The sequence below is a fragment of the Anarhichas minor genome, unplaced genomic scaffold (genome assembly GCF_050575085.1).
Source record: "Anarhichas minor isolate MPS153535 unplaced genomic scaffold, ASM5057508v1 ptg000030l, whole genome shotgun sequence".
Classification (NCBI taxonomy): domain Eukaryota; kingdom Metazoa; phylum Chordata; class Actinopteri; order Perciformes; family Anarhichadidae; genus Anarhichas; species Anarhichas minor.
Window position 1 is genome coordinate 11795518 of NW_027466476.1, and position 26483 is coordinate 11822000.

The following is a 26483-nucleotide window of genomic DNA, read 5'->3' on the forward strand; positions in this document are numbered from 1 at the left end:
GCCACTTAGCAAAGCTCCCTCTTCACAACGAGGAGCCGGTCTGAGATCGCGGAGGAAACGCTGCTTTTGAACACTGCGCAGGTATCTTGGGAATAAGAAGAGTACTTTTGCTGAGCGGCGCTCTCTTCCCCTGCACGTGAACCGCTTCATATGTCAGGATGCAACGCGGAGGGAAGCTGCTCGCTTTCACCCTCTGTTCGATCCCCTCGCGGATGCTTCGCTCCGACCAGATTGCCTCTGAAATAAAACAGATGGTGGGAAACGGACTAAAAATTGCGCCGCCCTAGCAGAGCGCGTTTGGAGGACCTGTGTTTGTGTGTTTGATTCAGTATCTGCGTAAATACGAGTTCTCTGAATATTTGGACGGAGTCAGTAGGAAGTTTTTTTGAGCGTCTGCTTCCAATGCTGCTTGGCACAGACGGAGAAGTGACTCGACTGCCAGTGTTTGGAACAGAGAGAGAGAGAGAGCGAGAGCAATTTTTAGGGCCGTTCTGACATTAAATGAAATACTCAGCTCCGTGTTACTTCACGCTGTGTCTCCATGTGTTTCGCTGTCATTTGCTCAAACTATTTATTGCCGTTTTGGACTGAAATCCTCTGCTCTGAAATTCCGTCATGATTCTTTTAGAGTTGGAAGCATCCTTCGAGTGTGCTTCAAACACAAACAAAAGTAAATTTGATTTGATGGATCAGACATCTGACAGAACTCACCATGGCTGCGTACTGAGCCTGGGCCTGGGCCTGGGCCTGGGCCTGAGCCTGGGCGACCTGCTGCTGGTACAACGGCTGCATCATCAGCTGCTGCTGCTGCTGGAGATAAGCGTGCTGATGCTGCTGCTGGAGGAGAGCTTGATGCTGCTGCTGCTGCTGCTGATGCTGATGCTGCTGAAGCTGGAGGGACTGCTGCACAGCCTGTTGGTACTGAGGAAGGTAGTAACGGTGATTAAACACATTCAGGCCCAGTCCCAATGCCCCCTCTAAAGCACGGCCCACGTGTCGAGCTCGAGGGCTCCGCCAAGTGGTCGCGCCGCTTGTTCGTGCTCCTCTGAATCTTTGTAACTTGGCGCGCACAATCAGAGCTTTTCAGACGCGACTGTCACAAATAGTTCACTGAAAAAAAAAATCACTGTTTAAATGTCTATTTATTATATTTTAGTCAAAACGACAGCCTGGCCATAAGGGGCAGCAACAGGAGGCAAGCCGATACTTTTGAATAGTACGCTTAAAGTTACATAACAGATTTATATTATTGGTTTTAATTAATCTTGTTAAGTAAATAAATATTATATATATTTTAAGGATCAGTTTCTGTGATTATTTTGTGCATATGTGTTGTAATAATAGCTGAACGTAATGTCCAGTGCTCGGATTCAAACCTTCACTGTTCACTCCGAATGTGGAATATTATTTTGAATATTGATATTTTGAGTGAACACCAATGTTGAGACTTTATCTACAGTTCAGTTGTTGGTCCCTGATCCCCGGGTGGAGCCCCGTTATCTATTAATATATGTTAATAATCCCATTGATATTAATACTTGTATTGATAAAGGATTTAGTTTTCATACTTGCTAATAAGCAAAGACGCTGACGTCAGTGTGTTGAAAGTACCTGGAGGTATTGAAGTTGCTGCGCGTTTGCATGATGTTGCTGCAGTGCTTGTTGTTGTTGTTGTTGTTGGTGATGTTGCTGCTGCTGCTGCTGCTGCTGCTGCTGCAGCTGCTGGAGACGCAGGTCACCAGGCTGTAGCTGCTGCAGGACTCGGTGCTGCTGACTGCCGGGCTGCGGCTGCATGGATGGAGGCTCAGAGCCGGGGGTGGGAGCTGAGTGGACGGGCAGAGGAGAGAGGGAGACGAGGCGGTGATGACAAAAAGAATATTTTCTGATCGTTTCAAGGCGGTTACATTCTAAAAGACAAACAATCAGAGAACTCAATAAATGCCTTAATGTGGAGACAGACTCCTCTGCGGTTCAGTCATTACATCCAGCGAGCATCAGTAAATACTATGCAGCAGTAAACGTCGTCGTAGTGACACAAAACCAAGGATTTTCCTTTTCCACCATGTTTTTTTAGATGAAAACAGGCTGCAGAGTGTTTACCCTGCGACCAGCAGCAGCTCCACGGCTCTAGAACAACAGTCGGCTGAAGGAAACTGTTAATTCCTTGAAAAGTAGTCCCGGGACTAAATTTACCAAGAACTTCTTTTTGAAACTTATGTGAAATTGTTCAATTTGATGCTCTACTTTCTTCTCAATTCTTTGATATAGAGATAAAAACATACCCTCAAGATAATAGACACTTCTATAGATATTAAATACCGACATCGTTCATGTTAAACGAACCTTTCTGGCCGTTGCTGACGGGTGCTGAAGGCACGCTCATCTTGACGGGGGTGACGGTGTTGGCGAGTGGCAGTACGTTACTGTTGGCTGCTTTGGGCCTCTGTCTGGGAGCGATGGAGGTTTCCGTCGGGCCGACGTCGTCCGTTATCCTGCAGAGAAGGAGCCGCACGTTGTTGTTGTTGTTGTTGTTATGCTAATACATCGTGAGCCTCCACATGTGCTGCATGTACAGCAGGGTTTGTAGTGAGTAACATCCAAATGTCTAATGTCATTTATTTATCTTGATCATTTTCATTAAACTGAAAAAGATACAAATGATTCTTTAAAGCACATTAATAATCTATTTTATTATTCTATTGCATCTATCAGTACCAGTGACAGTTTGAATATAATAAAAACTAAAACAATCATGACCTGGCTTTCGTTATGCTTTTCCGAGCAGCGACCTCACTCGCAGTCAGAGGCTCTGGAAGCGACGTAGGGATGGGAGAGTTCTGGAAAACAAGAATTATTAGGAATTATGTCGATACGCAAATGACTGCAAAAGCTGAACACACGCTGATCGCTTCATTCTGGTGACTTACGAAGAGATTTGGCACTGGACAGTCTTTTCCAGCTAATATGAAGGCAAAGTAGGACACTTGGTAAATGTCGGGTCTCTTCTCCAGCTCCGGTTCGAGCATATATCCTGGAACAAGACAAGAGGGGTCATTTTAGTCACTGGCTGGTTTACTGTGGCTGAGGTGCATCTCCTCTCTTTGGCCACTGGGCGGAGCTGTTGGTCAGATAATCACACATAAAAAGGGGAAGCTGCAGGCTGCCAGGATGCATTTAGGGAAGTGAGGCTGGAGTAACCGGTTCAAACAGGCTGAAGTTGTGTAAAGAACACTAGAGGTGTTGGTCTGTGGGTGAACACAGACAAGAGGAACTCGTTAACACTCGTTAAGAGTAGTTTAATAAACACAGAACAACAAAAACAGATTATGGGAGAGAATTACAATCTAGCTAATAACAATTATATAAAATTAAAAACATGAACTATGTTTCATGTGTTTATATATATATATATGTGTTGTTTGTATGTTTTTGATTATTTATGTGTATATGTGACAGAAGTTAAGTTCTAAAGAGCTCGAGAGGCAGGAACATACAAGTGTTTACTTCTGCCTTCTCTTTTTTAGACATTTATTTATTCATTTATTTAGTACGTCAACTGTTTATTTCATTACTTATTCTTATTTTGTTTTCTAATCATTTGTTACATGTTTTAAATTAATCCAAATCTAAAATGCGTTTGTACAAATACATGACTCGAGAGTCAAACTCCATCAAGAGGAGAAAGTCTTTTCTACAGCTCTCCTTCAGAACCGAACAAAATAAAAGTACTAATACACACTTCTAGAGAAGTGTGTATTAGTACTTCTAGAGAATTGTGTATAACTCCCAAACACGGTTTAAAACAGGAGAAATAAAAGTGTTTCAGTAAGTAGTGATGTGAAGTGATTCTGAGGTATTAGACTAAACATTCAGACGTCATGGATCCGCGTGAGGTCTCAGACTTACTGATTAAACAGTGCAGCTTGAAGGAGAACTTGGAGTTATCTGGAACGATAAAGGTTCCGTCACATATGGCCACTTGACTCTCCCCGAACGGAAGTGCGAAGAAACACAGCTTGTACAACAAGCATCCCAGTGCCTGTGGAGGAACAGAGGAACAGTCTTTAAGAACACCTGAACGCTCATTTAATGTCAGTACCAACCGGATACCAAGCGTACTCCACTCCACCCACACTTTGTTTATTTACACTATTTCTCTCAGCATTAAAAATCATTTCTATTCTGAAGAGAAATAAAGTCAAACTTCAAAGAATTCACAAAAACAACACGCACAGAGTTATGGTTAAGAGTGTCTCTTCACCTCCCTACTCCCTTATCATTTATACTTATATCAACACAATATCAATATTATATATTTTAAATATATAATACTGGTTTATCGTGCTCAGCTCAGTGTTTTGGGTATTATTATTATTGGGTTTAGTTACTCTGCCCATCCAACAGCTGAAAGGATTTACACAGAACAGAAAAACAGAACATGACTTTACTCTGGTACTGGTGCTCCTGTACTCCATGTACTGTAGTAAAACCCTGACTATGAAGTACCACCTCACACAAACACACCTTAACAGTCCAAACTATCCCTTTAAACATGTAAAGTGCAGTCCCTCCCAGCAGGGGAGCGAAGCCCTAACCCTGTTGTTGTCTTCCTCCCCCACTGAGCTACAGGACTGCTTATCACAGAAGTAATGTTCCTCATGTCGGTGGCTGAAGAACAGACCCAGAGTCTGCTCCCCTGGCAATATGGCTGTCCAAACAAATCCACACGCTAAAGTGCTCTGCTCCCAAATCATATATTTACTCTGGCTATATTTGGCTCCGGCATCTTCGTTGATGATGCAGTTTAGAGATGAAAGAGACTTTGGAATTAGCCGCAGTGTTCAGGGGATGGTTGTTGTTTCTCCATCTGCAGACGGACAGCTAATCCAGTCTGATACTAAACTCCTAATCTGAGTCAGACAGCGTATCCTCTGACAAACTCCCAGAATGCATGGATTATTGCACGTGAGAGAGGATGTATAAAACGGTAGCGTTTTTACAAACACATGGCTAAACATAGAACAGGAAGTGAGAACGCAGGGGGTAGTCCGCAGGAAGGTGGTGTTCTTCTAAGTCCCACAGAAGCTCCTACAACCAGAGGCCGGATTAAAGCTTCCGACTATTCAGGTCATACATATACACAATAAATATAAATATAAAAATATATACATATATACACACATATACATACACACACACATACATACATACATACATATGTATATTTTGTTAGTGGATCAACTTGTCTGGTTTAATCCAATGCAAATCTGAGAGACGGGCAAAGTAAGACGGGAAAAAGTGGTCAGACTTCTGCACAGCGGCACCACGAAATCTAATAAAAGAGTAAATATCCGTCAGCTGACTAAAAGATTCATCAACTGTTCATTATATGGACTTATTCGCTGAATGGTAGCATACATTGTTTTGCTATTATTTACTCGTAGTACTAGAAATCAAGCTTCTTGTTTTTTTTACAAAGAGGAGTTGATGTTTCAGATAAATCCAGATCCTGTTTTGATCATTTTAGAATTGCACATCGTCTCCTGTCTAATGGCAGTTTTACGCCAAAAAGAAAGGTCTAAGCAAAGTGCACACGCTTACGTGCACAAAGCGTCCCATTAAGAGCCACATATTCACATGCTGGCTGTTTTATCTCCCTGTGTGCATCGATTCACACCGCTCCCCAAAATGGCTGCCGTCCAAGCCCTTGTTGCTGCTTCTCTACCTCGCTACCTTCAAAAATAACAGCGGAGGTCTATTTCACACGAGGTCCTCAACTGTGTCGTCTCAAATGATCTCAAACGAGGGGAAGTAGAAGAGGGCAGGCAGCGAGGAGAGAGGAAGGGAAGAGGACGAGTGTTGAGAATGATGTCGCTCAATGTTTTATGAGAGAAAAACACTGTTGGAGAGCTGGTGGAGGCAAACAGCCCGGAGCGAGCCAGGAGGGAGGGAGGGAGGGAGGGAGGGAGGGAGAGGGAGAGAGAGAGAGAGAGAGAGAGAGACACACAGACAGACAGCGAGAATGAACCTGTTGGGGCAGTGACAGCCAGGACAAACCAGTCCTGCAGGGTGCATAACACAAACACACACACTGTGTGCACACACACACACACACACACAGACTAGGCCCTTACCCATATATCAGCCTTAGTGGTGATGGGTTTCCCTGCGTACAAGTTAATCATCTCCGGTGCTCGATATGAAAGAGTCGTGTACCTGAGAGACACAAACAGGAAGCAGTCAGTGGCAGGTCAAAGGTCAAATGAGCACCAAAGGTGGGAAGGAATCAGTACATTTATAATTATTATTAAGATAAATAAATGAGATGTTATGCTTTTTTAAATGTTGCAACATGTTGGAGTCAATGTCAATGTCTGACTTCTTCCATTCACATAAATATTGTGAACAATACAGTGTCACAATTATCTGTAAAAGGTTAATCGTGTAATAGAGTATTTTAAGATTTCAGTATTGCTACTTTTACTTAGAGTATTTATTTGAGCTCACTTTATTTTGATGACACGTGTGATCTTCTGTTCAGTGACACACGGGAGAAAACAAACCAACGGAACGGTTGCTTGGTTCCTTCAGAGAGAGAGAGCCAAACATTTTGTTTCCTAGTCGGAGTCATTCTGACGATAACCAAAGCAGCTGGTTGTTTTTGGCATAAACCCAGCTGGGTTATGAAACTACAGAGCCTGTCTGAGTCAGCCGAGTTCAGAGGACCGATGGTTTCTGTTTGACCGGCTTCATGAAGGAGGAAGAGTTTACACACGCGGTCGTATACTGCCGATAAGCACCACACGTGGCACTTTATTGCAGCTGTAAAAGTGTGAAAGTTAACAGGCCAGCGCTGCTGTGATTTGAAACACAAACAGACAACAGATACTACAACTGCACGGCTTACTACAAACCCAAAGAGCAGGGGGGGGGGGGACACACACCGACCACACAGGGTCAACACATTTACCGCTTCCCAATGCACCGTCATCGAGTGTAAGCTAGCACAGCTCTGTGTTTGGATGGACCTTAAATGAACTGAGGAGACCTAGCAACTCAATGCTTTAACAGCAATGGTTTTACTGTATTGAGCGACATGCAGAACTGGTCTTCCACGGATGAAGAACACTCACTTCTTGATCTCGTCCTCCACGGCGGTCACGCCGTCTTGGTGTGGCAGCAGAATCTTGTGAGTGGAGCTGCCGAAGTCACACAGCACGTAGTTTCCCTGGTCGTTCAGCAGGATGTTTTCCACCTGGTGTGAGGAACAGGCAGAGGTTTTATACTTCTTAGTGAACAAAGAAAGAACATGAGGAAAGTCACCAATGGAAAGTCAACGTAGTGTCACAGATGAGCCAATAATAGAACTTTTTATCTGCATTTGCAGTGTAACGTGAAGCACATAAAAGGAAAGCAAAATAACTCAGCAGAAGACGCAAACCCGTTAGAGTAAGATGTAAGAAAGGAAAGGAAAGCTTCTGCCACTGTGAAAGGGTTACAACTGCAGTTTTGCTTTCATATTACTGTGTTGGAGGCTCATATTTAACATCATAAACCTGCTCAGAGTCATTGTTTGTGCTCTTTCCTCTCTCACTGTATTCCTAAAGTTGTTGTACTTAATAAAGTTATTACGAGGAACTTTCATTCTGTGGTGATGTTGGCGGTCCCTGTGGACTAAAGTGGAAGCGTTTCCATACACCAGAGTCCCTTTAAACTGAGACGGTTTGATAACCAGTTAAAAGTTCTTCACTGTAACTTTAATTAAACATAAGTGTCAAATTGTAATGTAAATCTTCAGAAATACACAAAGAAACCGGTATCGATTAAAACTAAAGAGGAGATTTCAGTTGCTGCTGCTGTTTATCTATGTTATCCGTGTGTAGAACTGATCACAAAGAGCAAGCAGCTCCTTCCATACGGACGATCTGCTTCCTGTATAATGTGGGTGTGATGGAGACGCATCATCATCAAACACACAACCAAGCCAAAGCTAGTCCACAGTTACATCACAACGGGCATGGAAGACAATTAGTGGATAAAATCACGTTTAAAACTCAAACCCACTAAACTGTATTAATGGAGGAAGTAACTCGGCCACAGGAGTCTCATCACAGCTGAAACAAGTCAGTCTTAAAAACAGACGTGCGACTCATTTGCATGTTACTAAATGTGTTTGTATTTGAAGTGTCAGGCTTCGGTTTTTAGATAATACTTTTAGGGCCACAGCAGAGAACCTAATCCTGAGTTACAGCACGACAGCAGCAGTGTCATCATGCTGGTATTTGTCATGGTATCTGTGGGACGTTTGCATGGATGTTGGAAAGTTGACGCTTTTAAAAGTAAAATCTCTAATTTCTCTAAATCGCTCGTATTCTCTCATTAATCCATCTCGTTGCCGTAGGAACATTTCCAACTCAACAATCCATGTTGTGACAACCTCGAGGCATTAGTTTGACCGGACGGTGACGCTCAGTGGATTCACAAAGTGAAGGTGTGAGGAAGCATCGAGTGCATGCTAGAAGAGAAATGAAGGCAGGTGGAGGAAAAAAGATGGGAAACGAGTAGCAAAGAAAAGAGGAAGCGACAGACTGAAAACAAAAAGAGGAAACGGACTGACAGAGCAACAAGATGATAAGATGTAAAAATATCAGAATCAAACATGTGAAAACAGAAAGACATCTGCAGGAGAGACCAGAGAAAGACTTCAAACTGTCCAAGGAAACACTGAGCTCATGAAAGCAACACAGCGTCTCAATGCTGTTGACAGCTCGGGGTTAAGGGCCTTTTTTAAAATATATTTATGTATTATTTTTCTGCACTCTCACTTCCCCTGGCGATGCGTGACTGGGCCTCCTCGGCCCTTTGTGTCCCCGTGGTGTTATGTAAGCCGTGTAGGCTGAGCAGATAGACACAGACAGCGAACAGAGGACTGGTGCTGTGAGGCTGAAGGGACCGCTCTGTTTAGAGGCTCGTCCAACTGGACGGAGGACAGCGGCCCGCTGAAGGAGGCACCGAGGAGGACTCGACCAGGGTGGGATATTATATTATATAATATTATATGTCGAGGGCTTTTATTGTGAAAGGTAAGAAGGGACGGAGTGGATCTGGTAAAGGAGTGATAAAGTTTGACGTCTTGGTTTGATCTACGGAGCCTCAACAAGTACAAACCACAATCAACAAGAACAACCTGTTAGCATTGCATCACATGGTTAGTGCGTGTTTGTTTTGGGCCGGAGGAACTCAAAGGAAGTCAGCAGGTTTGGGTTTAATGTCTTCCTCGAGGAACTTTAAGGAAGTCGTGATTGCTCCTAAACAATTAGTCCATTAGTCACTAGATGAGATGCAACGGATGAAAGTTTTCGGATGATTTTGAGTTTTTAAAAAGTCTGACCTGCCGATTAATTCAGATTTTCTTTTTAAGAACTAGAATAGATATACACTATAATAGAACTAGAATAGATATACACTATAATAGAACTAGAATAGATATACACTATAATAGAACTAGAATAGATATACACTATAATAGAACTAGAATAGATATACACTATAATAGAACTAGAATAGATATACACTATAATAGAACTAGAATAGATATACACTATAATAGAACTAGAATAGATATACACTATAATAGAACTAGAATAGATATACACTATAATAGAACTAGAATAGATATACACTATAATAGAACTAGAATAGATATACACAAACATTTACTGAAACTTTTCTTTAATGGAAAATTCAATTGTATGTTCATACGAGAAGAATCAGAAAATATACTATACTGCGTATGTAGAGTAGGGCAATATATATATTATATATATATATATAATATATTAATATCATGGTTTTAATGTCTGCATTAAAGTTTAGTGATTTTCTGAACTTACCAGACTCTTCTATTATTCACCTTTACATCCACATTACTGATTATTTATCAGAAGTCTCATGTTCAACCTGACAATATCGACACGGAGGCATTTGGTAAAAACATATTGTGATATTTGATTTTCTCCGTATGACCCAGCCCTGATGTGGGTCTATCTTAAAGAGTAAACTGTTTATTATCTATATATTTATTTATCTATGTATCTATTTAAAAAAGAATGTATACAAAGTCAACACGCTGTTGGCAGAAGAGCCGGTGACTGTGATGACTGAGCAGCATGGGAATAAATTACAATAGAACAGACTATATTTAAATACATTTCCCGCTTTTTTCCCCGACGGTCTGATTAACTCACTAAATTTGTATTTTTTTTAAGAAATAAAGTTACTAAAAAGGTCTGAAAAAAGAAAAATGCATCTCTGACTCTAGCTTCTAAAAGGACCTGGTTCTTTTCTGTGTTTAATATCTCTGTATATTGATTATCTTTTGGTTTTGTATCCGTTTCTAACGTTTTAAAGAATCAAAAAAACAACCATCAGTTGCATCTCACCAGCAGGTGAAGGTGTTCAGAGGAAAGAGGAAAGGTCACCTTGAGGTCTCGGTGGATGACGGGCGTCTTGCACTGATGCAGGCGAGCGACGGCCTCGCAGCTGTCACAGAAGATGTGGAGGACCTCGGCCTCGCTGAAGCCCACATTCAACCGCTGGTTCATCTGCTTCACCACCTGACCCGCTGCAGGAGAGAGAGAGGACGACGGATGAAGCTTCAGGACTCGGGTCATCAATCCAGGATCGGAAAAAACAAAGTAGCAGCCGCATGTTCTGGTGTTTTGACGCTCGCAAACTTTCTAACTGGGATAGTTTGCAGGATGCTGACATTCACAAGCCCAAGCAGAACAAGCTAACCTGATGAACACTCAATATTTACAAAACAGTAACAATATAGTTAATATATGTTAGATATATCCACCATCACTACTACGGTGTGCAACAAGGATCAAAAACATACAAAACTCAGATTTGTAGGAAAAAGTTCCTTTAGTTTTGCTTTAATTTAAAGTTTCATTTAGTTTATTTTCCCCAGAATAATCCCAACTAACCCAAATAAAAATCACAAGTCAGATATTGCAAAGAGAAACTTCAATGAGTCTGAAGTATAAATGGATCATATATGAAGGTTTCACAACACGTGTGTGTTGACAAACCTTTACAGTACTCCATGAGGATCAGGACCTCCCACACGCTGTCCGACACCGCGTTGATCGTGGAGTCCAGGTAGCCGACGATGTTCTTGTGGCCCGACAGCTCCTTCTACAAACGGGACGAAAACATGGAACCCATCAGGACGGAAAGACCCAGAAGAAGAAGAAGAAGAAGCTGTGCATCTCAAGAACTGAAATTGCACAAATCTAAAAAGCCACTACCAATAACAAGGTAGTTATTGAAGTGATACAAAGGATACATGTGGATTGTGCACACACACTTTTAAGAGGTGCTGATGAGTATTCATGTCTGGACTTGTGTAGTGTTGCAGCTATATTTGCTACTCGATGTGCAATGAAGCATTAAAACAGTGAAGTCTGGAATAACGCCCTGCTGTTTCTTCATGTCTCTTTTAAATGGTGTAAGCAGCAACTTATGTTCACTGCATTAAAAAAGTCTATCTGAGCCCAGTTCCACCGATAGAGGTAGTACTACAAATACTGTAAAATATACTATAAAACAGACAGACAAGTCAATCCTACTGGATAAATTACAGACTAACCGAATCACTGCTAAAGTTGCAGACATTTGAATCCGATTTGTTTAGGTAAAGAAAAAGAACACGGACGAAATGACTAGCTTTGTAGAATACCTGCCTCATAAACAAGCTATGACTTCTGTTTACCTCCTGGTTTTGCCATTTATGAGCAGTGTAAATATAGGGAAACCACTTCCACATTTGCAGGAGAACACATCCCAAAAAGTTCAAACATCCAGCTGTAGTGAGTTCGGCCTGGTGTGGTGAGGGTGCCGTTTGTGTTCCTTCATGTTGTTACTTCGTGCTGAGCTCTTAACTCCGCTAATCTTTCTCAACTTGATTCATTGGCCGGATTAAAGCATCGAAGTGTTTGTTGATCGTTTTAAACGCCAGCACGAAGAGACCCGACACACCTAGAGCGACGTCCCAACAGGCCAGACCTGTGTCGGTGTGTGAGGTCAGCTGAGTGGGTGAGCGTAACACAGCTGATGAGAAGAAGTGAACGGACACACAAAGTTGAGCTGTTCACCGACACACCGGGGTCAAAGGTTCAGGGCCGAGACATCTGCTGTTGTCCAAGACGCACAGAATAAATGATGATTTCTAACTTTGAACGACATAAAACACCGTATTATTCGCTGAAATCATGCGAGTGCCAGCTCTGTGTAATAAATCATAAGTTTTAGCCCATGGGAACGGTGCTTATTAACACAATCTCACACAGCAAAAAAGGCTTTTTCTGTTGCCAGACTGGAAATGCTGGCAGACAGGACGGGTTATGAAGGTGGAATGAAGCCATTTATATGCACCTTCCTTCATGAGGGCAACGTCTTTATGAGGGCTCGTGTCCCATTTCAAACACGAATTATGCCCTTAAATTTAATAACTGAAAACTGAGAATGCCCTCATGAAACTTCCCCAATAATGAGCACATTAAGAGCACAAAAAGGGAGAGAAATTATATTTTCGAGGCAGGGAAGGACTGGAAGGAAATGCAGCTAAAACCAAGGCTTAGGTTTGACATTGCAACAGAACGGAGGACTTAAATTGATGTGGAGATCATCAAAACAACTACAAGTTAACACTGTGATGCTGCTCTCACCATGATAGTGATCTCTCTCTTGTAGACACTCAGGTCCGGGACGTTGTTGACGTACATCCTCTTGAGAGCGCAGCGGACGCCGCTGTGCGTACGAGCCAGAAACACCACCGAGAAGCCTCCTGGAAAAACAATGTGACAAGTTAGCATTACATCAGCATACGTAATGTACTTTATAGGGTGTTAGTTTTCAGGGTATTATGTGGAAAACTGCTCATTGACCATTAAGGATAAATTAAGCAATGCTCAGTCGAGATTTGATTTTCCACATATGTAAAATAGACTATTGCAAGACAAATCACAAACCACCTTTACACAGACATAGTAAATAAATCTTCCATTACAAACTCCTTTTCCCCCCAAACATCTCATTTCTCACACCGATTCCTGTTGTGCTACCCGGGCGATTTGGACGAGGCGATATATTGTCAATCAGCGATTGGCCGAGTACATCGGTTGTTTTCAGTTTATTTATTTAGGGAAAAAACAGCATGTTTTCACATCCAACTCTGTGACTTAAGGGTTCATTTCAAACAAACCAAAGTTGGTGATTGTTGGAACAGTGGAAAGACAAACCAAGATGGTTTTATTCTGAAAATCTTAACATATCTCCCGACCCTTGAGATGTCACGAGAACAGACACTTTGGAAGCAAATCGTACAAAATTCTGACTATACTCGTTCTTCTTCTATGGTACGGATCAGGGCTCCAGACTTATTGTAAAATCTAGTTTTTTGCAAGAAACCTGAATAAATAGTTGTTTGACGGAGATGTTTTCACAGCAATATAACAGATACTAGAGAGGGAATTCTGACCCGTTTAGCTTTTTAACACCAACTCAAAAGTGTTTCTTTTTTACCATCACCTATTAAATTGGGTATCTGGAATCGTGGAAAATTGCTGGTATTGTGACATCTCCACCCAACCCTAGTACATATACACGAGTAAAAAAAACATAGTAGTGCTTAAAAAAAAAAAAACACCAAACACACTCCGATCGTCTCTTAAAAGTCAATGTAGAAAATGGTGTAATCCAGGATTTAGAAAAGGTCTCCATGAGCTGATTTCAACAGCTGCTAACTGGTCTCATTTCATGAGGCTAAGCTCATTTAGCTTGTGTTGGCCAAACTCCAACCGGGTGTAATCCTTGAGTAAATGAAGCTTATTGCTTTAGAAAATATAGCAAGCTTTTCCCAAGAATGAGATGAGCTGAAATTGCACTGTTTCTTGGTGGGATGTGGGGTTTCTGGTGCAGGAGTAGACTGTTGACAGGATCAAGGTGTCTAGCTGAGGTGCTGTAGCTGTTGTCACTGTCCTCTGTGCCTCTCTGGGTGAATGGACTCTATAACACTGGGATGGGACAGTACCCGGGCTCATTAGGAGGGGATCACTGAGCCACTGAGTGGTGGGCATCAAAGTTCCCCCAGACTGAAGAGCAGAAAGAAAGGATCCACAATGGCACGCTTGTTGCCTAACAAGTTACCTAAGGTCAGCTAAAACAAACAGCATGGATTTGGAATGAGCAGAAGTAGCACAAAGGCCCTCATTGAAGATCATCAGCATAACGTTTAAATGGATCTCAGAGGTTGTGTTGTTGAGAGGACAGCGCAACATAAAAGAAAACCTAAGTAGCAATAATTCATGCAGGTTAAACCCATCTGTCCCCATGAGGACAGTAAACAGAACACGGCGAACACGAAAGACGGCCAAAGCAAAGTCAGGCAAAGCAAATGTAAACAAAGTGAAGGGTGGTGTTTGCTTGTGTGCAGTGACAACAGCTAGAGTTACTGTAGCAGGCTTCATCAGATTAGAGGAGGGGACTGAGGGATAAACCGGCAGCTAATGAGACAAAAGACAATCTGCAGCTGATTATAAAGCAAAGCAGAGCATTCGACAGTGTCAACGGAAAACTACGGCGACGATGTAATGTGTCCGGAGACTGGTTAAGACTATTCTGCTTCATCTATTTATTTGTTTTGCGTCACGCCAAAAACATCTAAGATCCCGATGCGGCTGATCCAAAGCATTAGCATGTCTGTACTGCTGACTGTCCCATTGTCAGGGATACAGACAAATGATGAAAATAAAATAGACAATGAAAAATACAAACTGCTGATGAGACAAGCAGCTTATATGCTGATGCTGCTGAAATGGGTAACATACACGGAATGACATCGAATACCCACAAAAACAGAAAATACAGGAAGAGAAACTTGTCAGGGAATTTGACTACAGTTACTTGAACTATAACTGATGCAGTGCAGGAAAAAAAACACTGAATTAGAATGTAACAAAAATAAAAAGATGATTTCCTACAGCGAGGCAGTGGAGTACAGAGCCATCCAGAGGCTTGTTGGAGTGGCAGTGATGAACTGAAGCCACTAAACTGAATCGTATGACAAAGTCTTGTGAAAGAGCTACTTTAAATAAACAGCAGGATGCACTCATTTATGAAGACTTTCTTCAAGCTGAAACATGATCATTTGTTAAGCAGAGTTTGCTTTATGACCCCGCCGTACAGGGAAAAAGCTAACCGTGAGTCATCTTGTGCAAATATAAAGCTTAATGTAGTGCTTTGACTTAAAAGAAAAGGTGTACGATGCAGACGTAGTAAAGATCAAACTTGAGGCAAGAAGATGTGGGGGTTGCATGGGCCGGATGACAGATTTTACAAGGCAAATTCTATTTGTTCGGGCAAAGGGCCAAAAGCCTGAAAAGAGCAGGCTGTTAAAGCATGCATGGACAAGACACACAAGAACAGCTAACCTTCCCACAGAAACAGAACAAACTGGAGAGCTACACTTAACATACACACAACCTAATTCACTCCCACTGTTTCGCCTTCGGTTAAGACATTATTTTGTCATAGACGGTTGACATGTTGATTTGGAGCGAAGTGACGTGATGTCACATGAGGTGTACTGATTAGAAGATGAATCAGCCACTGTACCACTACCACAAAATAAAAGGTCAAGATTTGTTTGGACGCATCCCTTTAGAGGTTTTCAGGAGAAGTCCAATTGGTAAGAGGCCCCGGGGGTTAGACCCAGGACACGTAGGAGGGTTTATATTTCTTGTCTGGACTGGGAACACCCTGAGGTTCCCCCAGAAGAGCTGGAAAGCCTTGCTAGGGAGAGGGACATCTGGAATACCTTGCTAAGCCAGCTGCAACCGCAACCCTGACCTGCAACCCTGAACCGGATAAGCGATAAGATGGATGGATGTTATGTAGTGTGCAGTAGACTTTACTGAATATAAATCTACACATCTTCGCACTGAATTGTTGACAATCTTTCCCGGGATTCCCTGACTCCAACTTTTAGCCGTCTGTCATGAGAAACCAATCCTCACCCATCATGGCAGCCGGCGTTGCGTCTCTGGTGGGGAGGTGGCTTTTCCAACCCAGGTCAGACCAAACGCTTCATGTCTGGCTGCTGGCCTGCGCTGGGACTGACTGAGGCCATATGCTCCAGGATCAGACTCTCACTATATCACCACCCTGGGGGCTTTTGTTGCCTCCCACGATGACTATGCCAGTCACGGAAGCGGTACACTATTAAGCATTATTTTCCCGAGTGGCTCTGGATGGAATGATTTATTGTGCCCAGCGTACCAACTTCCTGGACAAATAAGGGATCCTTGAACAACACAAAGGGTCCCACACTGTACAGGAGACTGGTTTCAACCAATGACAAAAACAAAGCCGTCTTTAACTAACCAAGAGTGACAACACAGATGCAAACAATAACATGCTGAGTCAAACAATGGACTTGTGAAGTGTTCGAATACCTTCTTAAGTAAAGACTCAGAGAAACAGACTGGGATTCTCATCTAACTACCAAACTGTTGCTCAAATGACAAACAGAAATAACAACAAGCCCTACATCAATGTCCCATTTTGAGAAATTGGCAACTAATTCTTGGCCTTTGTGTGGCAAATACTTTTTAAGATATAAAAAAATAGGGGCAGCAAACTGCTAAATTGGCGCATTGCAAATCATAATTGTTCAATATTTCTTGCATTAGTGATATTTGAATATAGTTGTTGCAGTCAGAAGAAGGAGCCAGGCAACGCTGCACGCCACATCGCTGCACATGCGCTGCTGTGTTTACTCGTTTGTACACAGGCTTCTGTTTCAGAGACAATGGTGAAGCAAATTAAGTTGATATACTGTGGGGTGAAAAGTTTAACTCGACCATCAACATCACAAACAAATGTGTAAATTAATTCAACTGACAAAGAACCAGATGAACAGGAAAGAAAAGGGGACATTTGTCACGTCTTGGGAGGCAAAGTATTCCAGCATCTTTGAGCCGCACTTATATTCTTCCATGTCACAATTTTTTATTTAATTATTAGCCAGATCCAATAAGGTTAACTTAAAATACCACTGAATCTCAACAGTAAGAGCCAAGAGGCTGAAGCTCATTGAAGAAAAAAATTAATGTGCACATTTCTTACATATTTCATGAATCATCTGCTTTCTCATGTTCTTCAGAAAACTCTAACTCGCTAGGGCACCGAGATTCTAAGAGTGATACGTAGGTTAAAGGATGTTCAGAAGATGGTTCGCTCAAAGTTTAGGTTACACAGACTGATAATACAGCTCAGCAAGGTTCTCAGAGGTGTAACAGAATCCTTTCAGTGTATTAAAGCATTGCTGACGGGCATGTCTAATACTCTGGTCCTCAGGGCCACATTAGTCACATCTCACTGTTATTGTACCCCCCCCTCCCTCCTGCTTGTCTGTTAGCTGGCTGCACTGTGGAGGAGACGGAGGCACGTCAGCATGAGGACATGGTCCGTTGTTGGTGACAGTTGGGAGGGAAAACCCCGAATCCATCAGGCCAAGAAGAAAGAGGGGGGGGGGGGGGGGGCTAACCCTGGTCCTGAACGAGGGCTGTAATTACTGAATATTTTCCCCCGGCCCTGCATCAAGCACTTGGGACCCTGACATCACTGCAGAGCCTGACTAACTAGGACAGTCACAGCCGGCCCACATGACACATTGAAAGAGGATCTCAACAGCCATTTGCGAAACAGACACTCAGCATGTGATAGAGACAAGAAGAAAAGGTTCAAAAGTGGCAGAGAAGTGTCTCAACATGTGAGAATTAGAGGATTTAGTAACATGAAGCGAATAAGAGAGGATATACGTTTAGTTTAAGCACAAGGCGCAGATGTTCTTCCTCTGAAGCATGATGTCATCTGTGATAGCAGACCACTCTCTGACCGACAGTCTCTCTCTTTCTCACTGTCGAGTCAGAGAGTATTCACCGCAACATTTCAACACTACAGCTCTATACTTGTGAATAACGCTTGTGAATAAGCTACAAACTAAGAATGTAGTTCAATTCAACGTGCCTCCTTTAGCTGAACAGCAGCATTTTAAGAGAGGAGAATGCCATTTCTTTGAGAGCAGGCTTAGGCATTTCCTCCTGGAGGCCCCCATGAACCCACAACACCCCCCCTACACGTGTTCTCAGTTGTAAAGCTCGATGATAAGAGTTACTAGCTTTAAAACAACTTAAAGTAGCCTGTGGGTTGCACAACATTACAAAAAGTGTGAGCTCATTTTAGCTTGCAAAGTTAAAGCGGTTATCTGAATACTGGAATTGGCTTTTCTCTTGAGATAATGACGACATTGATATTCTTGAAATGATGAGAAATCAGGTGAAAAGTAAGCGTTGTTGACTGCAAATCATCTTTTGGACTCTTTCCCCAACATCCCCCGAGTGTGTTATTTCATAAGAACTTAACTTGGAAAGGGACCATCTTCTGGGTAAACTCTAAAAAGGATCTCTTACTTGTCCACTTAAATGAATAAGCTCATTCCCTGAATAAGATCAGCACATTTTTTAAGTGAGTATGTTACTTTTACTGGCTATTTAATGTGTGCTAAATGATAACAGTAATATGACGATGCAAGCTTGATAAAAACAAAAGTTTCAAAGTCGTGACTGACACCTCTTCTTTCATCTTATCCTTTGCAACATTCAATTCAAAACATTCAGGATTGTTGGCATCAAAACAAGTGAGAACACCAAAAGTAGTTCATAAATACCATCCTTCTACATTGCTGCATTCTTCATGCAGACTAACAGATGACATTCTTCCCACAGTAAATGTAGGAAAAAGGATTTCCATCAACTGGCTTCAAGGTCTGGCCAGTTTGCCATGCGGTGCCAGCTGCTCTCACTAATTACCAAAAATGACTTTATGATCCCCAGCGCTTTAGCAAATCCTTTGAGATTTGGTATTATACTCACTAATGTGGGAAAACTTTTGTTCTTTGGCTGGTTAATGTAGTGACCAAACATGTCATTTGGTGACTGTGAAAGTCAAAGGTCAATGCCCAGCCTCGACCGTTCGAGGCCCATGCCCAGCCTCGACCGTTCGAGGTCGATGCCAAATTTCAACCGTTCGAGGCCCATGCCCAGCCTCAACCGTTCGAGGTCGATGCCAAATTTCAACCGTTGAGGTCGATGCCAAATTTCAACCGTTGAGGTCGATGCCAAATTTCAACCGTTGAGGTCGATGTCTAACCCTCAACTATTCCATCAATGCCAAACCTTTACCATTTGAGGTCAATTCCTAACCTCAACTATTCCAGGACCATACCTATCCATGCCTAACCTTAACCATCTCACAAGAAAAATTGTGGGGCAACATCTAGACAGAACTGTTTGCAAACATCGCAAACCGTATAACCCACTTCAGGCTGACGACCGTCTGTCAAAAGTTAAACTCAAGTAACATTCACAAAAGCATCAGTGGCATAGGTTGTCGGCCTAAAAATAGGCATGCTCTTGCTTTTAGCGAGCAGTTGAGAGATTCTGCACTCTATGAGTCTTTTACTTGCTGCACACCACTGGGTCATCTTTTCTGGACCTTTCAAAGCTTTGGTTTGTTTGATGGATGAAGATCCTTTTAAAATGGACAAATTCCTTATTATACATGTCAAGTTTTTGGTATTAAACATAAACAAAGATAGCATTACACTTAATTCATATGCGTTTCTTATCCCTTTACCACAGTTAACCCACAAACACGTCGCTGAAGTTCCCATCCAGCCAAGTCAAATACGCATGGCCATAGAAAGGAGATAACCAAGGTGGTTGAAGGTCAGATATTTTTAAACTTTTAGAGGTGAGGGTGGACCTCTGCCAAAACACAGAGGAGATAGTGGGATGTTGCACGCATACTGGACTTAAATGAATGAAAGATGCCTTCAGAGGGGGGAAAACAGCTGGATACCCCAATCTGGCAAATGGTCTAACATCTGGGGGTGTGACTGCCTCGCAAGAAGCATGAGAAAGCTGACTAGAGCTGCAGCTATAAACTATCTAGATAAAAAATGGCTGGACAGACGGGAGGACAGACTGAACAGCCTTATATCTCGCTACTGTCAAGGCATTTTAAAGTCGGTCTCAGTTCAACACATCAGTCGAACCTCACTGGTGACCAATGATCTCAAGAGTCTCAAAAAAGGAAACATGGATCAAAGCTACAAACAATCCTGTCTTCTGAAGAAACACATTGATTGTTCTTTTGGCTCCTTCCAAACAGCAAAGCACCGGTTATAGTGACGGGTTTTTAAATAAATAAAAGCTAAAAGAAGAACTTTGAGTAATGCCCTGTTATCTATATTTTAACCGCCATAAATCAAACTCCCGTCACCCCATAACACACAAACGCACCTCAATTCTGGTGTGCACAGTAACTCCTTGCCTGGCAAGTGAGAACTGCAAACAAAAAACTGTCAACCTGAACTCCAGCTCCCCCTTATTCACCTTTCATTCTTCCACTTTGGCCGATGTGTTAAGCACAGGGGGGCCTTGGCTGAAATCAATCTCATTTCAACCTCAGGTGAACGATGCGAAGCACTTCAAAAGACGGCTGTAAGTGTGTGAAGAAGTCTTTCTGAAGAGCAAGTCCATAAAAGGTAATATGAGGAGGTGCAGCGGTTTTTGTTTTTATCCTGAGCTGAAAGCTTCTGGCAGTCAGCTCTCATACATCTTACCTCAACAGTGTTTACAACTGAACCAACAGACACAAGTGGCTGTGCTTCGGAGGCTTTAGGATGAAATCGGGAGAGAGACAGAGATGCTGCTGGATGAAAAGGATACAAGACGGTGAAAACATGACAACAGGGTCAGTTGTGAGTCCACGTTTAACACCTTTGAGGTCTCTTTATAAGAGGCAATGTATTTTCTGACACATGTTCATGTTGATTAATGTATGGAGGTTTATATTCATTACTTTAGACCACATAAAAGTGTAATCAAACAGTCCAATGGTCAAAAAGGTACAAGTGCATCTTTGGAAATGTAGTGGGGAAAACAGTGGAAAAGACACAGACCATGGACCATAACATCTCCCGTTCTCATCCCGCTTATCTCATCACAGTAACATGAAAACTGTTGGGGCATAATTTAGGCTGCTGCCATATGGCTATGAAAAACACCAACATTTTGTCAATAGAGAGACTGCAGTCACACAGTGGTGTCTGTGTAGGTCAGACTAGGAAATGCTTCAAATTTTGCACCGATGTTGACAGTTCAGACTAAACAACTGGTCTGTAGTGGCTGCGTAGGTGAGTAGAGGAGTGTGCAAAGGGCCCGAAGTTTACATGAATTTTAGATTAAACAAAGAAGCTGCGCAAACATCACCAAAAACTGATTAGTCTGCTTGGGACACTTTGCGGGTTGTACGAGTTTCTCAAGTCAACATAGAGCAGTTTCAGTATATCACGATTTTGACATAAAAATTATACATTTTTCAGCTTTACCACTTTGTATTAAAATATAGACATGACAATATGTGAAACCTGCAAACAAAAGGTGGAAGGAAAGTCTACAGGTAGAGCTTTTTTTTATCCTTATAAATGATTCACACTTCAAACAGCCAGTATAATTTTAGGCTGTAGGTAACGTTGCAGCAGCAGATTTAAACTTTGACAAGTCGCATCTGCTCTGTGGGATGCACACCAGGTGTGGCTTGTTACCTGACAGGGATGAAGCCAGCCTGATAATGACTATGTTCACACCTCGCTGGATACTTTATGAGCGTGCATCATGTATACACTGAAATCTAGACGCAAACAAAACATGAACTACCTCTTTGTGTTGTTCTGATTTGACGTTACACCCAGAGAGAAATGTGTTTTACCACAAACTGTAAATCAGCATCAATAAATCTTGCATTATAGTACATAACATTTGAAATGATTTTGTATTCGTGCGTATAAGACCCAACAAGCTCACGATCAGCTTCAAGGTATCACCATAACAGAAATTTCGTAGTCGATACCAATACCAGTGATATTCTACGAAATTTTACAAGATTATATTTGAACACGTAACATAAAAATGTACCTTTGGCCAATATTTATTTTTGCACGCATCATAATGTAACTCGGTGCACGTTAGCTGTTAGCTTTGTTATTTAGCCAAGCAGGACTGTGCTGCCCACCAGCTGCTAACAGCTAACGTTAACTAGCTCCTCCTCCTGACGATTTCAACACATATTTGTTGTTCACAATGCAGAATTATCAGAGAACATTTCCATCAGAATATTCCACGTTTTCAGAATCTTGGCATCGACTTGGTTTCGAGGTATCGGTTCTCGAGACATTCCTTTTCAAAAGAAAGACTCTGCCATCCACACTGAAAACACAATGCTCGACAACCATAACACAAGTTTGTCCCCTACATTATTTGTATGACGCCAGTAGTTATTTTTTACTACAAACAACAAAAAGATATATAGACTTAAATGTTTTTTCAGATGCTGTTTAGTCCCCTGCAGACTGGAGTGACATGTCGGCACCAACTTGTTTACAGTGACAACAGTCGTTAAAAAGTGAGGCAATCATTCATCCCCTCATGTAGTCATGCTGGAGTCACATAAGCCTGATGATCAGTTTCCAACCTCTACTCAAGTCTCTCCGGGAAGCCGACTTTGACTCTGAGCAAAGCAGGAACTTTCATACACGTCATGATAGCTTATTAATACAAGGCCTGACCAATATTTAAGCTAAATAGATTTATAATTCATTCTTTCTCATATGACATCTATCTTTTGGTTCTAGGAATCCTCACTTCCACGTTGACATCCAAACCTTTAAACCTACGACTGATTGAGAGCTAAGTGCTGAAGAAAAGAACTTCCTGTCCACAAGAAAACAAAACATTGGACATTACGTTAACTTAGAAGAATACAGTCCTCTGTTTAAATATCCTAATTAGTGCTGATGAATCCACAATTTACAGCACGCCGATCAAAGACATTAAGCCGCCACTGAAAGTACACCGATGTGAAATGTTGCATTCAGTCCTGTTTGTCGGTCTCCATGTGACCTGAGTTCACTCCCACGTTTGGCTCGACGCCCTCCTTTTGGATCGGGTGACGATGAATTGGGAAAAAAAATAATTCATTTGCAGCTGTGTGTGTGTGTGTGTGAGAGAGTGAGAGTGAGAGTGAGAGAGAGAGAGAGAGACCTCAATGAGCAAGCACAAAAGGCTGGCGATGCCCATCACGGGACCGAGTGCTGCGTCGTACCAGCATTCTTTCTAGGGTGCTAGAATAAGACAGCACATGGGGCACAATGCGCCTATTCATCACCAGTACAGTATGCTAATACTAAAGATGGGATGCAGCCCCCCCCCCCCCCCTCCTAGAGAGGGAGGATCAAATAGGTCATTCAAAAAAAACATTAGGAAAAGGAAGGCTCTGACCTGCACTGCAGTGATTGATGGCAAGTGACTAGGAAAGCAATTACACCTGCACTTGTTTTTAATCAAATTGCCAGGTTATTCGAGTATGTGATTGTTTGCAAATCAAAAGATTTTTGTTTTTTGCAAAAGACTTTCCCAACTCGGGGGTTGAGAGATAATCAAATAGTCATTCATGGTTTCATTTACCGACTTTTCAGTATCATTAAACCAGACTGAGACTCTACAGCCATGCTAGCAGCTCTGTAAGGTTGTACGTGCTTTGAGCTAAATGCAAAGGCTCAACATGCTCAAAATAACAATGCTAGCATGCTGATGCTAAGCAGGTATACTGTTTAGCATGTCCATAACCCTAGTCTGGTATGTTAGCCTGCTTAACAAAACAAACAAAAGGGGACACAAGAGGAAAAATCAGGGGGGGGGGGGGGGGGTCAACAAAGTCGATAGGATGTATCCTCTGGGGACCATGAATGTCTGTACTAAACTTTCCTGGTAATCAATTAAATAGCCTTTGCGATACTTCAGTGCGGATCTACTTTGCTTTAACGCAATGTTGTTTTCAGTCTGAACCAGGTCAGACAGTTAAATAGTGACCTTAGACATCATTGTAAAAACACCAAATGAGGAAATATGGTGTTCAATCTGTGAAAAAACATTGTTATTAATACTATGATGCAGATTTCAACCACAACCCTCAGCTGACTGCTTTTCATTTTATCTAAACTCAGTCAAACCGAAAAAGCCTGCAGATATCTACAGTATATTTACTTAACGTTTCGCTTTGGCTTTCATGTATTTATTCTCTGAAGAAATTCCCAGGAAAGAGCTTATCAAACACACTTGTTTCAAGTAACCCGCACTTGCAAGTGTTTGGTGAATGTATGTGGCATTTGTCCAGATCACAAGTGTCAAAGGACAAGGTGAAAAATGTCCAGTTAACTCAGCAGCTGTTTGCATTGGAAACGCTGTTTGTTTTTCTCCTGTTGACGTGATCTGTGGCCTCACACTGGCCTCATCTCTTCAGCCAGCGATTAACAGAGCGCCATTATTTAAAAAAAAAAAAAAACATTCTGATTCTGCTGACGGCAATGTGAAGTCAGCGTGTTCAGAGAAAAAGTTTTTTAGGTTTCGTGACAGGCGTGTGACCCCAGAGGACCAGTCAGCTGAAAGATAAACTATGAGACGAGGGTTAAAGCGATGCATGAATAGACACAAGTGAGTCACAATGAAGCACAAAGTCTGCAGATCTCTCATGCTTAGAAGAGCAGCGATGAATTATAACCTTGCTGTTAACATGCTTGCAAAAACTGCTTAGGAAGTGAAACCACTTCACCAAAAGTCTTCCTGTCGATTAGACGATATGGCACCCGACATTTTAACAAGAATTTGCCAACACATGCTAAACATGAGTGGTTTGGTTTGTACCTACAGTGAGGTGCAGGTACAGCAGTCATGCAACGTGGTCGTGGTCTGGTGAATAAATAGCAGCGACATAAGGGCTATTACGCAAGTTAGGCTCACAACAAGACATGTTCCGCAGGCAGTTATGTTTTAATGCTCAGCGGCTGTTTGGCAAATAACGTGATTAAATATATTCCGACTGCAGGTGCAGAGCATTCGGTTTGTCTGTGTTCTTAAACAGTAGCTTCAAGCGTCGCAAATAAAATCAATAGTGTATTCATTACAAAAATAAAAAAATTCTGTTTCACCCGGAATAAAGAAAGACGCCTTTAACCGACGCAATTATGTAGTTTAATATGACAGTCCTGCAATAAATCCTCTCTTCATGATGGTTATAATGTTCAGCTTTTGTTTAAACTGCCACACCCAGAAGACTCGCTAAAATTGTTGTTTTTCTAGCGTTTTCAGGCATAAAAGTTACAATATTCTCAAATTTTCGGCGCAGAGTCGCACCACTTATCAAAGTCACACTTGGCCGAGGCAGCCAATCCAATCAAGCAAGACCCGGGCTTTACCACTGACTTCCTGTTTTGATGCCGGTAGATGTGGTAGGGCTAGCTAGCTAGTTAGCTGTTGGGCTGTGAGAGAGCTCACAGAAGGAAGAGGGGGATTCATATCTCATGTTGTGAGCGAGCGAATAATTTGAACAGCACTGCAAACTACATACAACAGTTTCAACAACGACATATTAAAACCTCCATGAAGATTTATTGCAGGACTGTTGGATCAGACCGCATCAGTTATAGCAAGGTGTACCTATTAAACTGGCAACCGTGTGTATGTGAGCAGGGCTCTAAGGCAGTATTCTTTTCCAGACTTATGACAGAAGAAAATAATAAAATAGGTCTCTGGTATGCTGTAAATATCCCTATATATTTATCAAAATCATCCTTCAGAGCAACAGTTTGGTCGTGTCTATTATGATGTCACCAAACTTTTCCAGGAAATTTGCGCAACTTTCCAAACCCATAACTTATCAAACTAATTTCCACACGTTTCCTTAACTTCAAGGCCTCGAAGAGGAACCCTAAAACGATAAGAGTTAGTGGGCGACATGCTCACAGATGCATCCTGTTGCTTCATGTCATTTCTGTTCCTCTTGGAGACAGAGCTCTGGAGAAACCACAGAGGCTAAAGGGGAACAGAGGGAAATGACTCTGTTCCTACTCGATGGAGGAACTGTCCAGCTCTGCAGATATGTCACTGGAAGAAAAACAAATCGCTAACCACAAGGCATCAAGAGGACCTCTGAGCTCGACAAAAGTCTCATTTGGAATATGATCATTAAGATCAACATGCTGTTTCTTCTCCAGAAAACTAGTTGTGCGTTTGGCTTTAAGGGAATCTCGTGTTGTTTATTAAACAGGCACAGCTACTGGATAACAGTTGAATAAGGAAATGGAAGATGAGCCCAAGAGGAATCAGTCTAATAAGTGACCGAGTGCCACATACTTCCACCAGCAGCAGCCTGATCAAACCTGTGCACACTAGATGAACCTCTGTGGTGTCCTTTTTATGAAAATATAGACAGGAAACTGACACAATCTGCTTTAT

General features: G+C 42.1%; 1 protein-coding gene across 1 annotated transcript in view; it reads right to left on the reverse strand.

Moving 5' to 3' along the window:
• bmp2k (BMP2 inducible kinase) overlaps positions 1 to 26483 on the reverse strand; it is a 43062-nt gene that overhangs the window by 11912 nt on the left and 4667 nt on the right. The window contains exons 2-12 of the mRNA XM_076104233.1: positions 12735 to 12853; positions 11097 to 11202; positions 10482 to 10624; positions 7134 to 7255; positions 6135 to 6216; positions 3907 to 4039; positions 2928 to 3031; positions 2758 to 2837; positions 2344 to 2492; positions 1612 to 1823; positions 712 to 921 (exon numbers count right to left, since the gene is read on the reverse strand). Of these exons, the coding sequence (XP_075960348.1) occupies positions 712 to 921; positions 1612 to 1823; positions 2344 to 2492; positions 2758 to 2837; positions 2928 to 3031; positions 3907 to 4039; positions 6135 to 6216; positions 7134 to 7255; positions 10482 to 10624; positions 11097 to 11202; positions 12735 to 12853 (1460 nt within the window). The remainder of the gene's footprint in view (positions 1 to 711; positions 922 to 1611; positions 1824 to 2343; positions 2493 to 2757; positions 2838 to 2927; positions 3032 to 3906; positions 4040 to 6134; positions 6217 to 7133; positions 7256 to 10481; positions 10625 to 11096; positions 11203 to 12734; positions 12854 to 26483) is intronic.